General features: G+C 34.6%; 1 protein-coding gene and 1 long non-coding RNA gene across 11 annotated transcripts in view; one reads left to right on the forward strand and one right to left on the reverse strand.

Moving 5' to 3' along the window:
- Positions 1-7,074: 7,074 nt before the first annotated feature.
- Positions 7,075-17,184, reverse strand: part of TNC (tenascin C) — a 109,767-nt gene continuing 99,657 nt past the window's right edge. For all 8 annotated transcript variants that reach the window (XM_031954190.1, XM_031954185.1, XM_031954188.1 and 5 more), the window contains 6 exons: positions 16,631-16,763; positions 15,777-15,928; positions 13,888-13,984; positions 13,308-13,469; positions 10,453-10,616; positions 7,075-7,823 (listed from right to left, as the gene is read on the reverse strand). In XM_031954190.1, coding sequence (XP_031810050.1) covers positions 7,713-7,823; positions 10,453-10,616; positions 13,308-13,469; positions 13,888-13,984; positions 15,777-15,928; positions 16,631-16,763 — 819 coding nt within the window. In that variant the 3' untranslated portion in view covers positions 7,075-7,712. The remainder of the gene's footprint in view (positions 7,824-10,452; positions 10,617-13,307; positions 13,470-13,887; positions 13,985-15,776; positions 15,929-16,630; positions 16,764-17,184) is intronic.
- The window catches only part of LOC116421729, a 62,635-nt gene continuing 52,961 nt past the window's right edge, over positions 7,511-17,184 (forward strand). For all 3 annotated transcript variants that reach the window (XR_004232228.1, XR_004232227.1, XR_004232225.1), the window contains exons 1-2: positions 7,511-7,629; positions 7,740-7,857. This is a non-coding gene — a long non-coding RNA (uncharacterized LOC116421729). The remainder of the gene's footprint in view (positions 7,630-7,739; positions 7,858-17,184) is intronic.

Here is a 17,184-nt window from a genome sequence, read left to right on the forward strand (position 1 = left end):
GTCATTGCTTTGACTAAAATGCAAGCAATATTTCCTGCAGTGTGGACAAACAAACTATGTCCCTACAATGACAGAAATTATTATAGCCAGATAAACCAGGCAGTATCTAACCAAGTCAAAACAATAAATTCTTCTGATCTGGGCTTCTGTTCTATCACATTCCATTTTAATGAAACTCAGGGCATGTTTTGGGAGCCAACAAACTAAAGGTATTTCATTTTAAAATGCAATTTACGGTGACTCCCAAGAGAATTTATTTGGAGTTTTTTTTCACTTTTAAAGTGAAAAACAGTTCAGTGATCATCCCTGTTGTATGTTTATGACAGTGATAAGATACAGTGCTTGACTGGTGACCTTTTCTAAATCTAAGAAGAGCCTGCCTCAAATTATTCATGCCAGACACATGGGTTTTTTACCTTGTCGGCTACAGCCCCAGCAAAACCAGGAGAGGGGGTGAGAATCTTTAAGGATATAGGATTTTTCAGTTAAGAGGGATGTAAAGTTAAACCTCTTCATTTGACAGACTAGGAAATGGAAGCTAAGAGACAGGAAATGATTGGTGCAAAGCCACACAGATAGTGACTGGAAGAACCAGGACTCAAAAAATTCAAAATTGTAAAGACTTTTGAGATAATTTATTCTATTTTCTTCCTTCATTTTTACAAGGAGAGAAACTGAGCCTCGGAGAAATTAAATGATGTTTATGGCCCTGAAAGAATTAATTATGAATGTTACTGTTTTTATTATCCAAGATTATGCAGCCAGCAAATAGCAGAGTTGGTATTAGAACCCAGGTCCTTAGTTCTGTTACTCTTGCAACTATATCTACCTCCTATATGAATGTTATGGAATATTATTGTTCTGTAAGAAATGACCAGCAGGATGAATACAGAGAGGCTTGGAGAGACTTACATGAACTGATGCTGAGTGAAATGAGCAGAACCAGGAGATCATTATATACCTCAACAAACGATACTGTATGAGGATGCATTCTGATGGAAGTGGATTTCTTTGACAAAGAGAAGATCTAACTCAGTTTCAATCGATCAAGGATGGACAGAAGCAACTACACCCAAAGAAAGAACACTGGGAAATGAATGTAAACTGCTTGCATTTTTGTTTTTCTTCCTAGGTTATTTCTAGCTTCTGAATCCAATTCTCCCTGTGAAACAAGAGAACTGTTCGGTTCTGCACACATATATTGTATCTAGAATATACTGCAACATATTCAACATGTATAGGACTGCTTGCTATCTAGGGGAGGGGGTAGAGGGAGAAAGGGTAAAATCGGAACAGAAGTGAGTGCAAGGGATAATGTTGTAAAAAATTACCCTAGCATGGGTTCTGTCAAAAAGTTATTATAATTAAAAAGAAAAGAAAAAGAAAAAAAAACTATATCTACCTCAGCTTTCATTTCCTGAAATTTATGTCTTGATGCTTGGTGAAGGAATCCATCATAAGTTGGAAAGTCTAAGCCAGTTTTTTGCCTGTTATGGAGAATATTGGTTGCAGTGATCTAAATTGAAAAAAAGAAGCTTTACTGGAAGTGGAGAGATCTGAGCTCCAATCTTGACCATTTTAGTAACTCCCTTTTATGACCTTGAACATTGGCACTTCATCTCTCTGAATTATCTGTTTATTTTTCTCTAAAATTGGATGGGAAGGAGGGACAGAAGGAGGAGGGATTGAGGGAGGGAGGGAGGGAAGGATGGATGAAGGGAAAGAGGGAGAGAAAGAGAGACAGACACAGAGATATGTAAAGGCACAGAGAGACAGAGACAGAGATATAGAGACACAGAGAGACAGAGGGACAGAGACAGATAGACACACAAAGAGAATAAATTGTTTCTAAGATCTCTTCCAGATCTAACATTATAGGATTCTATGTCTTCTTCCCTCATTTGTCCACTGGCAGTTGGCCGCAATGTGTTTTGTGGATGAGATGGCAAGTTTAAGGATGCTTGGGACAAATGGGACTCAGCTGAAAGTTGAATAACCTAGATAACAATTGTTATGAAAGTTTATTCATTGGATCACAGATTTAGAGTTGAAAAGGATTGTAGAACAACTCTCTGAACTACTGATGAACTTGAGACCAAGAGTACTTACTAGCTCTTATAAAAAGGTGTAAAAGTGCCAGGGAAAGATTCAGAGTACAAGATTTCCTGTATACAATTGAGAAAATTCAGATTAACTAGGAAGAACCCTAATGGGGCTCAGATAATTCTGAATTAACTTTTGCTCAAATACAAGCTGCTGACAACTCTCTTTTCTCTTATTTCTTCCAAATCCACACCCCTTTTCTTTCTCTTAAATACATCTGTTTATTGCCGATTTCTTGTTTTGTTAGCTTACTTAAATTACAATTTATTTTTTAATAATAGCTTTTTATTTTCAAAATATTACCTTGCAAAACTTGTGTTCCAAATTTTTCTCCCTCCCTTCCCCCACCCCCTCCCCAGAGAGCAAATAATCCGATATATGTTAAACATGTTCAAGTCTTCTTACACATATTTTCATAATTATCATGCTGCACACACACAAAAAAAAAAATCAAAAAGGAAAAAAATGAGAAAGAATATAAAAAGCAAGCAAACAACAAAAAGGAGAAAATATTTTGATCCGCATTCGGTCCTGACAGTTCTCTTTCTGCATTCAGATGACTCTCTCCATCACAAGTCTATTGGAATTGTCCTGAATTACCTCATTGTTGAAAAGAACCATTTCCATCAGAACTGATCATCGAATATTCTTGTTGCTGTGTACAATGTTCTTTTGGTTCTACTCACTTCATTTAACCTCAGTTCATGCAAATCTCTCTAGGCCTTTCTGAAATCACCCTGATGATCATTTCTTATAGAACAATAATATTCCATAACATTTATATACCATAATTTATTCAGCCATGAATGTCATCCATGGAAGGATTCAGCCAACTGATGGCATCTATTTAGTTTTTAGTTCCTTGCCACTACACAAAGGGCTGCTACAAACATTTGTGTACATGTGGATCCTTTTCCCTTTTTCATGATCTTTTTGTAATATAGGCCCAGTAGATAACACTGCTGAATCAATGCTTATGCACAGCTTGATAGCCCTTTAGGCATAGTTCCAAATTGCTCTCCAGAATGGTTGGATAAGTTCACAACTCCATCAACAATGTATTAGAGTTGCAATTTTCCCATATCCTCTCCAAAATTGTCTTCAGAATGTTTGAATAAATTCACAGCTCCATCAACAATGTATTAGTCTCACAGTTTTCCCACATTCCCTCCAACATTTATCATCTTTTCCTGTTATCTCAGTCAATCTGAAAAGTATGTAGTGGTACTTCAGAGTTACCTTAATTTGTATTTCTCAATCAATAATGATTTAGAGCATTTTTTCATGACTAGATGATTTTTCATTTCCTTTGACCATTAAATTGCAGTTTATGATAAGAATGTTCTTTTCATTTTCTATTCCCAGCTAGCCAACCAATGGGATGCTACTAATTTTGTGATATTGTTACCCTCTCTCTCTGAATCTCATTTTCCTCCTTTATAAAAACAGAAAATTGGACTAGATGATCTTTTAGGTCATTTCTAAAACTCATCGATTCCCTTTCTTTCCCTTAGGAAATTATTGAAGTCATCTCCATGAAGCCCTATTGGACTAATCAGGAGAGTAATAATCATAACTTTTAATGTCATTTGGTTTGAACAAAGCCTTTTTCTATATCTGCTGCTCCACTACTCCGATTCAAACACCTAGTTCTTAGCTTATTTTTGATGGCAAGGTGGGCAGAACATTATATTGAGAATCAGGGTAATTAGGCTTTAGTTCTGGATCTGCTTCTCAAAACTTTTGCAACTTAATATTTAATATGACCTAGGTAAGTCATACAATTTCTCTTAACCTCCTTACTAACAAAACAAGAAAAGCATAAAATTGGAAAGGACCTGAGAATTTATCTATTTCGATTTCCAACATCACCAGCATATTTGCTTGAAAATCTTCAGGAAGGGAGAATTTCAATCATTTTCTCATGAAATAGCCCATTCTACATTTGGATACCTCTAATCATTAGAACATTTTTTTTCCCCTTTACATTAACTTAGAATTTACCATATTTGAAACTTATACTTGATGCTTCTAGTTTTGCCTTGAGGGGCCCAAGTAAAAAAATGTGTTTTCCTCTAAGATCTCTCCTCCCTGTGCTAAACACTCCTCAGTCCGTCCCATCCATTTTCTTATATAATCATTTTGAGATGCCTTACAATACTGGGTGCTTTTCATTTTAGCAATGTTTCTCCCTCTAAAAAAGTGGTACTTAGAATAGATTGCAGCAAATTCTGATCAAGGCAAAATACTGGAGGATTATCACATCTTATGTTCTGGATACCCTTCTTTTAGGGATCCTAGGATTTCGTTAGAATTTTTCCCCCATACCCTGAAATGTCACTCTCTTAAAAAAATCTATTGAGCATATAAGTTTACTAATCCCTGTAGGTTTTTTTTTTTAATGAATATTTCTTCCAACTTTTATTTGTGAAGTTGTTTTCTTTGAGCTCCACAATGGGGCTTATCATTCTAGGATTCAAATCCTTCAGACCCTGGTTTTGTCATCTAGAGTGCCTTGTTATTGCTTCCCAGTTGAATTATTTCTAAAGTCTCTTCCCGCTCTAATAGTCTAGTTATTTATATTTGCATCTATTACCTAATTGTAAATTGCCTTTATCTTAAATTTTTTCATTGTCTATATTTCTTTAGAATGTGTATACATATACATATCTATACATATTTCTCTATCCATCTATATATATCTGTATTGGTATTTTTACTCCTAAATCACAAGACTTTAATGGGTAGGACCCAGGATGATGTCATTATTTTGGTAACTGTTATTTGAGAAAAATTATCTAATCATGTCTGGCATTGTTAAGATTATTCCACCATTTCTTAGATAATTAAGGATCAAACCTTGGTTTATTTTAGTCATTTTGGAGAAAAATCTTTCTAAAATATGTTGCATATTTCTTTCCCTGCCTTCTTGACAAAATAATGATGAAAATATATGAATTTTTATTAATAACTCAGGCAGAATATGCATCTGAATTTTTGCTCTAAATTTTGTCTTCCAAAAGTCAATTTTTACTTGATATTTATTTTTTCAGTAGTTTGCCCAATTTTTGAAGCTCCTTCCTCTCTTATTTACTCTTTTATGATTTCTAATTTGCTATCAACAGACAAAACATATATTGAAGGTCATATGAATCTCTGCTAAAAACTCAAGTAAGACTTATGAACGTTTTCCATAGTGGCAGTTAGGTGTTGTGCTTATTAGCTTTTTAAACTATGGGTTAGTTAGGTGTTGTGCTTATTAGCTTTTTAAACTATGGGTTAATAAGGTGTGCTTATTAGCTTTTTAAACTATGGGTTGGAAGCCTGCATGGACTCTTGTAATTTAATATAGGAATTGTGAAATTATGATTTATTGTAACAAAATGTTTTATTTGTATATCTATTTTAAATAACTATATTCCTTGGGTTACATAAAATTTTCTCAGGCAAAAAGGGATCATGAGTAGGAAAAAATTGGATAAAGTAGCAGATAAAGTGCTAGACAGGAAAACTTGAGTTCAAGTCTCAAACACTTATTAATTGTGGGACCTAGGATAAATCATTTAACTTTTGTTTGTTTCTTTTTTTTTTTTTTTCTGAGGCAATTAGGATTAAGTGACTTGCCTAGGGTCACACAGCTAGGAAGTATTAAATGTCTGAGACCAAATTTGAACTCAGGTCCTCCTGACTTCAGGGCTGGTGCTCTATCCACTGTGACACCCAGCTGTCCCATTGTTTCATTTTTCTTATCTATAACATGGAGATAACAGCACCTGCCTGATAAGGTTGTTGTGAGGATCAAATAGATAACATTTTTAAAGTACTTAGCATAGTGCCTAGTATGTGGGAAGAGCTCTATAACAGTCATATTATTTTCGTTTATTATAATTATATTAAAGTGGACAATTTTAGTATAATTGTTATATTCATTATTCTAGGTGTTTAGAATTCCTGTTAACATGTCTCTTAAGATCCTGCCTTGCATTATGGTTACTTATATATATATATATATATATATATATATATATATATATATATGCCTTATTTCTTTCTTCTCATACTCAACTATAAAACTTTAGAAGTCAACTATCATACCTTTATCATCTTCACCTCTTTCCTTTCCACAACACTTAGCATGAGAGGTTTTCAATGAATGTCTGTTGAGTAAGTGAATTAGTTAAATCCCTTCACACATATCTCATGTATTCTCACAACAACCCTGGAAGGTTTAGAAGGGCAGAAATTATATCCATTTTTTGGGTTAGGTAAATGAAATGGCAGAGCAAGGACCCAACTTTTGTCTTTTGGCTCCTCTGCCAGATTTCTTCCATCCATGTGCTAAGTTAATGTTGATGACCTTATCATAGCCATTTACTTTTGTTCATGTTCTTTCCCCTTAAGAGAAACATAGGATAAAGAGGCCCTCCTTAAAGAAAAATGATTTTTTTGTTCTCTTTGATTCAAGAATAGGGTTCACAGGAATTAGGTAGAGGCTCTTTGCTGTCAAATGAAAAGAAATGAACCCTAAGATGATCCTTCCCCTGTTCTGTATTCCTTGCTTTTGTTAGTAATTTTTCACTTTTTGAAGGGGAAGACAGCCAATTACATTGAAAAAGTGATCCATTAAATGTGCATTTCAGCTACTTCAGACCAGGAGCTAGCTGCTCTCAGTTCCTTCTTCAAAGCTACTGTCAACTTGGCTATTAATGAGTTACCCAGTGGGATGACTCACATTACAAATTGGACTCCAGTGACTTTAGGGACTCATAGGATATATCAGAACTGGACAAAACCTTAGAGGTCATCCAATCCAACCTCCTCATCTTACAGACAATGAAACTTTTGACTGTTTTGAATCACAAGCCCTGTTACAATTAGGTCTTCAATGTGAGACATATTTCTTCCACTCCTCAATAATCCTGGAACTAATAGAACACAGATTCAAAGTAGAAAGAAAATCCACCAAGTACATTTAAAAGTAATTGTGCTTTTATTAAAAAAAAATACAATCAGACACTGTCCTGCTGTGTTTTGGAAAGCATGGATCTCTTTAAAAACACTTAGTTTATTATTATTATTATTGTAATCATCATCATCATCATCATTATTATTATATTAATCATATTAATTGGATTTTTATGATTGAAATGGTATTGCTTTTCCGATCTGTTGTATGAAATGTTAAAAAAAGCCTTCCAATGACACACATTTAATTATAGCTAATAATAATAATGATAATTGTACAGTTTTCTGTAAATATGGTTGGTTCTAGAACAAACTACCAATGTACAACCTGCTCCTTATGCTTCCTCAGAGCCACCCAAGAGAAAGATCCCATGAAATTGTCACTGGAAGAGTTTTACAGAAACAAACAAACAAACAGAAAATCCCAAAGAAAACCAAAAAGAAAACCCCTTTGAGATCATTGTCTTTGGTGTGAAGGACTTTACTGAAGAATATGTGAAATCGGCATCATTGCTTATGCTGTTATCAATGCTGTGGCCCCGGTCGAGTGTTTAGACTTTGGTAAGATCTTCTGTTTCTCTGGACCTTCTTCCCCTCCCTTCCCTTCCCCTTTAATGCCCTTCCTTCTGTTGTCCATGAAATATTTATGCCCTTTTTCTTCTGCCTTCTAGGTTCCGGAAGTTGCTAGGTCTTAGCTTCATTTCAGCAAACTGGATTGAATGCTCATGGCCCTTCCAGTGGAACCAGTTAACACCCTGGAGAAGAGAAAATGGCCCAAGTTGATTTATGGTGGGCAGATTTTATTACCACCCCGTTACCATAGGATCTATTATTAAATTTAAAGATGGAAGAGACTTTAGAGTACATCAAATCCAACCTCCTCACTTTATAGATGTGGAAATTATGGTCCAGAAAGGGGAGATATCTACTCCCTCTAATATTACTAATGAATTAAGAGTACTAATATTACTCTGAGGTAATATTATTAGTAAACCACAGAATTAGAATTTGGGCCCTGGTTTTCTGGATCTAAATCCATTGCTCTTTTTCTAATACTGGGAATTCATGGTTGAACAGAATAAGATAGATCATACCACCCTTTCATTGTACAAAATAGGGATATTAGGGATATAGGTAGAGCTAAAAATAGCAATATTCATTTTGTACACAGCTCAGAAAGAAACTCATTTCCAGCCAGGACAACTCTGTGTAGGCTATTCAGGACAGTTATGCCATACCACAAATCTCACTTTTGATCTGTAATTAAAAAAGTCTGCCCATCTACTATGCTAAATAATTGCCTACTTGGTAGATAATAACAAGAAGTTAATGAAAGAACTCTGAGCCTCCAATCCTTTAGAAATGTGTTTTTCTATCATCTAGTACTTGTATTATTCCTGTTGAGTTATCTCAGAAACTGAGGCCCAGAGAAGGGAATATCTCTGGTAAGTGATTGAACAGAGACTAGCATCCAGCTATCCTACCTCCAGAAGTCTTTTCATGATATTATTTTGCAGAGACCTAGATTCAAAGTCATGGGCTTTGACAATAATTAGCTATGTGATCATATGTAAATCACTTGATCTCCCCCAGGTCTTAATTTTCTCATCTCTAAAAATGGATAAGATGTTTGGACAAATTTATTTTTAATGTCTCTTTCAGCTCCTGCATTTTATGCTCTAAGATTTCTTCTAATATTCTGTATTCTAAAGTACCTAAGACAAAACTTCCTAAATTGAGTTATGACTTCCCCCCCACATGGGGTCATGTAACTGAATGTGAAGGCAACACAAAAATTGGGCAACAGTAAAAGGTTTCTTAATACAATGACCAAAAATTAATATAAAATCAAATGTATAATGTATTTGAGGTGTTTCTGGCAGTGCTTGCCTGTGTTGCATTGGTTCTGAATACATACAACATGCACACTTTGGGCTGTAGATATTTAACTACTTCCTGAAATACCTTTGCTGAGATTCCAGATGAGGTTGTGTAAAAATTTCCCAGGTTAAAAAGGGATCATGATTGGAAAAAGTTTAAGAAGCCCTGCTCTAAAATACCCTTCAACTCTTTTATTTTTTTTGTGTGTGTTCAGACTCTCCGAAGCTTTTACATTCTTTGTTCTGAGGTCATCTTGGACATAATATCATTGAGCATTTTAAAAATATAGGGCTATCTTGTTACTGCACTGATATTAGAAAATAAGATAAGGTTATGATATTCTCTCCTAGATGTGGTACATTAATGCTTAATCTTAGTGAATTGAAATAAAACAAGCACTGGTCTGGTACTTGGAAGACCTAGATTCTAGAATTGTGACCATACCAACACTTTAGTGTCTGTCTGTGGACATGTAGCTTTCCTTTTCTGGGCCCCAATTTTCCTATCCATAAAATGAAGGAATCAAATTCCTTCAAGTTCACTTCTGGTTTTTTAACCTCACTACAAGGTATGATCTGGAAAACAAAATCAATGAAGGTGATCAATCCTGAAACACTTTATTTTTAAATTTCTTCAACAAAACACTCCTCATCTCCTGAGGGTTTTTTCTTTTTTTCTTTTTTTTTTTACACTACTGACGCCATGGCCTCCATGCCTGGCATGATCTTCCACCTCATTTCTGCCTTCCAGCTAAAATCTTCAAGTCCCAGCTAAAATCTCACCTTATACATTTTTATTATTATCAATTAATAAATTAATCAATTTCCCTTGATTCTTGTGCCCTCCCTCTACTGATTATCTTTAATTTATCCTCTATCTTGTTTGTATATAGCTATTTTCATGTTGTCTCCTATATTAGAGCTGTGAGTTTCTTGGGAAAAAGAAGATGATTTTTGCCTTTTTTTTTGTATCATTAGCACTTAGTATAATTCCTGGCATCTAATAGTAGTAATAAATGCTTATTTCTTAATATTTTTATCTCCATTTTTAGATTTGAGAAAACTGTTGTTTGTCCTTCTTTCTCAAAAAAGACCTTGTCATCAGGAAGATGATGTCATGACATGCAATGGAGATAGATTTAAGTGATGGAGGGCTGTACAAAATCACCAGCCTAACTTTCTCCTCTTGAGCCATGTGGGAACGTGGCAAGATATAAATCACAATGACTAGAGATGGCCATGGATGAAGAGGGGACGCTGGACCTTTTTTAAAGCTCAGGTCTTTAACAGGTCTCAGTTTGACTGAGGCAATACCCATTCAGTGATTAAGACTAGGTCAGAAATGAGGCAGAGAGGGGCTTTTTTTTACCTAGTCCAAAAAAAAAAAAAAATGAAGGGATTCAAAGCTATTAAGCAATAAAAGCTGAAGTCTAATTCAGCATTTATTTAGTCAACATTTGCTAAAACACGGTCCTAAGTTTCAAGGCCTCCAAGGAAAATTTACCTGACTGTGATTGTTGTCACCATACCGTCCCATAAGGTTTACTCGGTGACAATTCTTATACCAGAAAGCTCCTTTGTAGGACAGAGCACAATTTGTGATGGCCGAATCTGTGTCCTTGTCATATGTAGAGAAGGATCTCCCATTGTGGTAGGCCATGGAATCACCTGTTTGAGACAAAACAAAACAAAACAAAAGCATAAATGAGGAAGTGAAAAGCCTGAGTCTGCATTTCTAATTTTGATGGTGAATGACATACGACATTCTAACGACAAGTTAGAAGCAGGCCAATATTTGACATTTAAGATTAATATGGGGGGTCACTATGACTGCATTATTTTAGTTTTTCAGTAATTCTTTAATTGGGAATATCCCAGACAGTGAAATATAAGATAGTTTTTCTTTGAAGATTATTAATCAACTTTCTTTAATTTTAATTAAACTTTTCAGTTATTGATTAAGCTATTCTATAGAAAATATTCCAGTTTCTAAGAATTTGGTGGATCTGTGACTTCATTGATATGGATATTCTATTCTATCATGTAATCCATAGCTCATCAATGTCTCTTCATCCTATGTGACTCTTATCTGTTTTCCCATGACAAATTTATGAAAGTTGATTAGGTATGCATATATTAACATTCCTATTGTTTAAGAAAATACTTCTAGATTTAAAACATTGGCCAAACTATTGGATAGAATGTACAGGTATATTTCAAATACATATATTCTTCCCATCAACTGTCTATGCTGTAAATCAAATGTGATAATGCATATTAAATATTTATAAGTCTAAAAAAGCATCAGCTATTATTATTAATAACAATATTATTGCTATTGTTATTGTTTTATTGTTGTTATGACTATAAAAGCAATATGGTTTAGTGGCTAGTATCTTGGCTTGGAGTCAGCAAGATCTAGAATTTAAAAGGTCACCTTTAAGATTCATTATCTTTGAGACCCTAGATAAGCCACTATTTGTGCCATAGATGCTTGGTTTTGGTTTAAGGAGTTCCTTTTGAGTCTGAAATCAAGGCTCCTCTATATATTTGCTTGCATATCAAATACATTTATTCATTTTACTATGTATGCTTATTGACAGTATCTCACATGTAGTAGATATTTAATGGTTTTTTTTAATTGAATTAAATTTAATACTTCAGTTTGGTTTTGCTATTGTGGTCTCTCTGTCCACTAGTGCAGGTGATGATTGATTTAAAGTAAACAGACATTCATTCTGAGTTGCTGTTGCTGAGAAAAATTCATCTCCTTCTTGTTAATCTAATGATGAGCCTTCTCTTCTAATTTTGTTAGATTTATCCTCTGGCAACAGACATATAGTTTGTAACTGGGGTCCTTTTTGGTTGTACCTGGTAGAACTTGCAATCTCCTAAGCAATAGTCTTAGGGAACTCAGGATTCTCATAACACTCTAATAAAGCACTGGGGGAGAATGGCAGTGGAAAGGAGAGGTTTACAAGGAGCCATCTAGCTGCACTCTTCCCATTTAATCACTATTATTTTTAAATATTGAATTCTCCAGTTCTCCAATAATTCTGTTAGAAGCTGATTTCTCTGGTATCAACCTTTTCTACATATGTATTCTTTTAGTGACTTGGGGGTCTATTGGGTTTAATTTATTATTTTCTACTCAAATTTATTGATTTCTTTAGATACTTAAGCTCCTCTTCTTGGTTCCATATAAAATGTCTGCAATATTCAATGATTTCAAGATGTGAAACACTCACCACTAAAATGATTGAGCAAGTTATAACAGGGATTCATAGACATTCTTAATAACTGATGCCATAGAAAGCATGGGAATGGCAGGCAGATATTGATGGAATAAGGGTCTGCTTATGTCTGGTGTGTGCTTTTTTTAAAATAGTAATTCTGGAAAAAGCAGTCTTATGAGGCTTAGGCTTTATAAATGGAAATAATGCTGTACATTTTCTCATAACTCTAGAATTAAACATATATAATCAAAGTGCTGCTAGGTGGAGACAATATTTCTGTCTGTTCTGAATATTATTCTTAGATATTTCTGAATGTTGCTTTTGCTTTAGCTTGCCCTTAAGCCTAATTTTTTTTCCATTTAGATAAAGAATTGTCAGATACCAAAGCCAAGGTTATTTGATGTGATGTTAGAATCAGAAAAAAGCTCCTAATTTGGTCTTTAGTTTCCTTTATGATGATATGACTTCACTGTGGATTGCAATTCTATTATTTCTGTCTAGACTCATCCTTGCATTTGTTCCCAATGGTATTTTGCATAGTTGCATCCTGCATATACCAAAGATGTGGCTTGAAAATGTAGTTTTTCTTTTTTGGGAATAATATTCTAGTATTACAAAATCAAAGCATTTCATCAGCCCATCAGATTCTTTCCAAGATGGAGACAATTTAACTGAATCAACTTCAGTGGGAATATGCATTTATCTTGAATTGTTCTAATGGGGGATGGCTTACATGATACTCTCTACCAGTTTCTCTTGTAATATCTATTATGATCAGTGGCACACATTCTCCATTTTGCTTTGCTTTGATTCAGAGCTGGATCATGAAACAAAGTGAAGGCTACTATAAACCTCAGAATACTTTCCCTGGCATTGTGTGGTATAACTCCTTGCAATCAAAACTTCCAGGGAAGGAATTTTGTCCTTAGTTCAAGTGATTGCAAAGTCATCACTTATAATTCTGATTCTTTAAGACCTGTACCAGACCATGTAATTATACTACATTGTATGTTCTTAAATACTAATCTTAGCCTTCCTAGTTTGAAAGGTTGAGGAGGATCTTCCTTAGAAGCCACATAAACTTCCTTTGTTTATATACTAAAATTTGCCCTTTGGCCCATACCTGCTGTTCCACTGTATCCATCCACCTTCAGTTTATAGCGGGACTTGGCATCTCCAACGCTGAATCTGTCATATATGGCATAAGCTGTCTCACCATTATCTTGGAGATCCACCCTTAATTCATACTGTCCTTGGTCAGTGATTTTGTGAATGTTATCCAACCCTGTTGTATAAGAAAGGCAGGAATAATAAATAGGCAGGAAATAAGGTTATAACTTTGTTTACCTTAGAATGGGACAAGAATGTGTCTAGCACTCTCAGAAACTTCAAACCTTGGTCCCTGCACATTCAATACATGCTTAAATGAATGAATTTAAAGATGAACTTACTTTTAAGACAAAAGAATGCCCCTCTTTAAATGACACTTTTAATGCCTAGAGGACTTTAAATATTTTTAAAGGAATATTTGTTCTTTGTGTATTCACTAGTGGTAGTATTTTTTCTTTTTAGTAAACTAAAACTATCTCCACAAGATAAATTTTCAAAAAAGAAGATAGAAGGGGGGATATGACATGTATGGGGTTTCTTGATGATAGCTAACTTTCTCAGACACTAAAACACAACGTTCAGGGAAGATTTACCAAGCCAAAATTCATCTTCAAGTTTCCCAAATCCAGTAGCATAAGTCCTCCAATTCTGGTAGAAATCTTGATGTCCATTACTACGTCTCAAAAATACCTATAAAGGCAATAAAAATATCTTTGAATGTTAATGCCATTGAAGGAAATAACTCACAATTATAATGTCTTAAGGTTTACAAAAAAATTTAATCTCAAGAGAAATAAGAGCATAAATATCATTCCCATTTTACAGAAAAAAAAAGAAATGAAGGCTTCAAAGGACTATGATTTGCCCTTGGTCATAGCTATTTAGAGAAAGAATTGAAAAACAAACCTACTTTTTCTATTTCTAAATCCTCTTTTTTTTTCTTTGTCCCATGATGTTCTCAAAAAAGCGTAGTTTTCTTATTTGTAGTTTAGGCATAATAATGCCAGGTTTACCTCATGCACAGGGATGTTGTAAAACTCAAATGAGGTAAAATATGTGAAATATGTGAAAGCCCTTTAAAAAGTATAAACCACAGTACAAAAGTAGTAAGTCAGTCAAGTCAGTCACTCAAACATTTATTCAGAATCTATTATATACCAAGCATAGTGCCACATCATCATTTTCATTGATATTGAAGTTGCAATAAAGGATATGATTAAAGCTACAGAAAAAAGAATGTCAACTGCTTTCCTCCTAATGATGATGATGAAATAATATAACAGAGTTCATTACTTACATTAGCCCTTAGTTCAAATGTGAGCTACAAGGCATATCTTATATCACTGTTCTATATTCTATCTGGGCCTCTTCTCATATGATTATAATGCTACATGTTGGATCTGATGAACAAAGATTCCAACTTGAAAGTTCTGTTGGTCCTGGCTCACCATCATTGAACTAAATGCATAACATGACCCTTTCCCTCTTTGTCTTGTCTTAAGATTTTACTCCCCCCCCCCAATGGAACACTAAGAAATAATTTATGCAAAAATTCAATAGATGTTCTTCCCTAATAGTCTAATTAGAAATGTTTAGGGATAAGACATCATTGAAATTATTTGTAAATTTGTTGATATTTTTTATCTAGTACAATTAATTCCCGTGTACAAGGGAAATAGTTGTGTATGTTATTTGTTTAAAACCCTCTGAGAAGGATAAGCAGGTTTATTAATTTTTCAACTGCTTTTTTCGAGGTGAAGATGAAATTTCTTTCCATGAAGTATGGATTCAGCTTCCTCAGAGTCTAGGCTACCAAAATTATAAGGGGGTCTTGCAGAATCTGTAAGGAAATGTGGAGACCACCAGGTACTTGATCTGAGAAAAAAAAGACTTCAAGAAGTTTCAAAATGGATCATGGTTATATGCAGAGAGCAGTAAACACAAAAGAATGGAGTTCAGGGTTACCTTCCTGTCATATCCCTTTGAACTTCAACTCCTGTAAAGACTATAGTTGTGGATTTTCACTATCCCTCTTGCCTTCTATTTATGTTGGCTATTTCTCAACTTTCTCTTCTCAACCTCTGTTCCCCTCTGAGATGATGTTCCTCTAAAATTACCTTGTTTTTATTTTGTATATAGTTATAATAGACTTACATCTTGTCCCTCCTATTTTATTGAATATAAGTTCCTTGAGGACAGGGACTGTTTCACTTTTTTCTCCAGTGCTAAGAACAGTGCTTGATATCTATTAAGTGCTTAGTAAGTACTTTCTGATTGATGGGTTAGTTTATTTTCCCAGAACGTTATTAGGAATAAAATTCCTTTGGAAGCTATATAATGGTTTTAGGCTTATGCAGTTAGAGAGGACATTGAAAGGACATTGACTCCTAAACACATCTGCATTGATGGCTTATATTGTCATGACGATATGACATCTAGAAAAATGGAAGTAAGACTAATGATTTGCTTTGTTTATACTCACAATCCATCCTCCTCCATCAGAAGTCATGTCACAGAAAACATTTAGTGGTTGGGCTTTATCCCCATTCAGATAGATAGTGTAGAGGCCAGAAGCTGTTTCTCCATTCAGCATTGTTTGTGAACAATCTTTGGGATATGGGTAGAGGAGTCCAACTATGAGCCAAGAACACAGGGGAAAAAATTCTTAGAGAGTGTTCTGATTTAGATGAAGTGAGAAGACAGAGGAACAGAGATGAGTTTAATCAGTCTTAAATTCTGCCCATCATAGAATTATAGAATCTTGTGTGCTTAGAGGAAGCACACAGTAGTGGCTGGATGCTTTGGACATCAACCCTGGGGGCAGCACAATCTCTCCCTTTCAAATAAATTATTAAAAACTCTCTAATCTCCATCTTGCCTCAGTTTCTCTAGCAAAACATTATTGCTTTACTGAGTTTCAGAGCTGGAAAGGATACCAGAGATCATGCAATCTCATATAAGCCTAAGAATTAGAGTTTATAGTACTTCTAATATCCCCAATAAATGAGCATATAGTTTCTGCTAAGAGATTCCAACACGTGCCAAAATCTATTGCTTCTAAAGATAGTACACTTATCCTACTTTTGGAGAGCTCTTGAATATTAGGAGGTTTTTCCTTACATCAAGCCAAATTCTGCCTTCCTGCAACTCATTGCTCTTAGTCATGACTTCTGGGCTTAGGCAGAGCAAGTCTAATTCCTTTACTTTTTGAGGCAGCCTATTTTATTTCTGAATAACTAATTGATAGAAAGCTATTTATACTTGAACAAGAGGAACACCAACAGATTTAACCCCATTATGTATATACTTCTTTCCATTTGTATTTATACTTCTTACTTGTTGTGAAAATAGTCTGAATGAGTTTGCTCCTCAGGGCTCCCTTCAAGGCCTGGATCTTGGCAGTATAATGTGTGGATGGGCTCAGCTCTGTGAGGGTGTAAGTATCTGTGTCAGGTCCCAAGATGACTTCCTAAGGGTTAAAGGGAAGACAGTTAACAACATTAGGCATTTCTTCTTTCTTTTTTGTTTTACAAAGCAGAGGTCCCAAATGAATAGCACTGATCATTAACTTGTGTTCTTAGAATTTTATTATTGATAGTATTTTCTATCTTTTTGTTTTCAGTTTAAGTTCTTGAATCTGTAATTTTGTTGTTTTCCTTTGAAAGCATATATGGACAGATACATGAATGCACAGGAATATGTATACATAAATATATGTGTACATGCATGTATGTGTGTGTATTTAGCTAAATCTGTTGTTTTCATTCATCATTCTTAAAGAACAACAATGACATCACAAAGGTAATGACTTGTATGTAGATAGGATTTAAATGAGGTAGAGCTGAGCAAAGTCATTAACCTTAAATTTCATTTTTGTAAGGAATCTCTCC

Source organism: Sarcophilus harrisii, chromosome 2, assembly GCF_902635505.1.
Source record: "Sarcophilus harrisii chromosome 2, mSarHar1.11, whole genome shotgun sequence".
Classification (NCBI taxonomy): domain Eukaryota; kingdom Metazoa; phylum Chordata; class Mammalia; order Dasyuromorphia; family Dasyuridae; genus Sarcophilus; species Sarcophilus harrisii.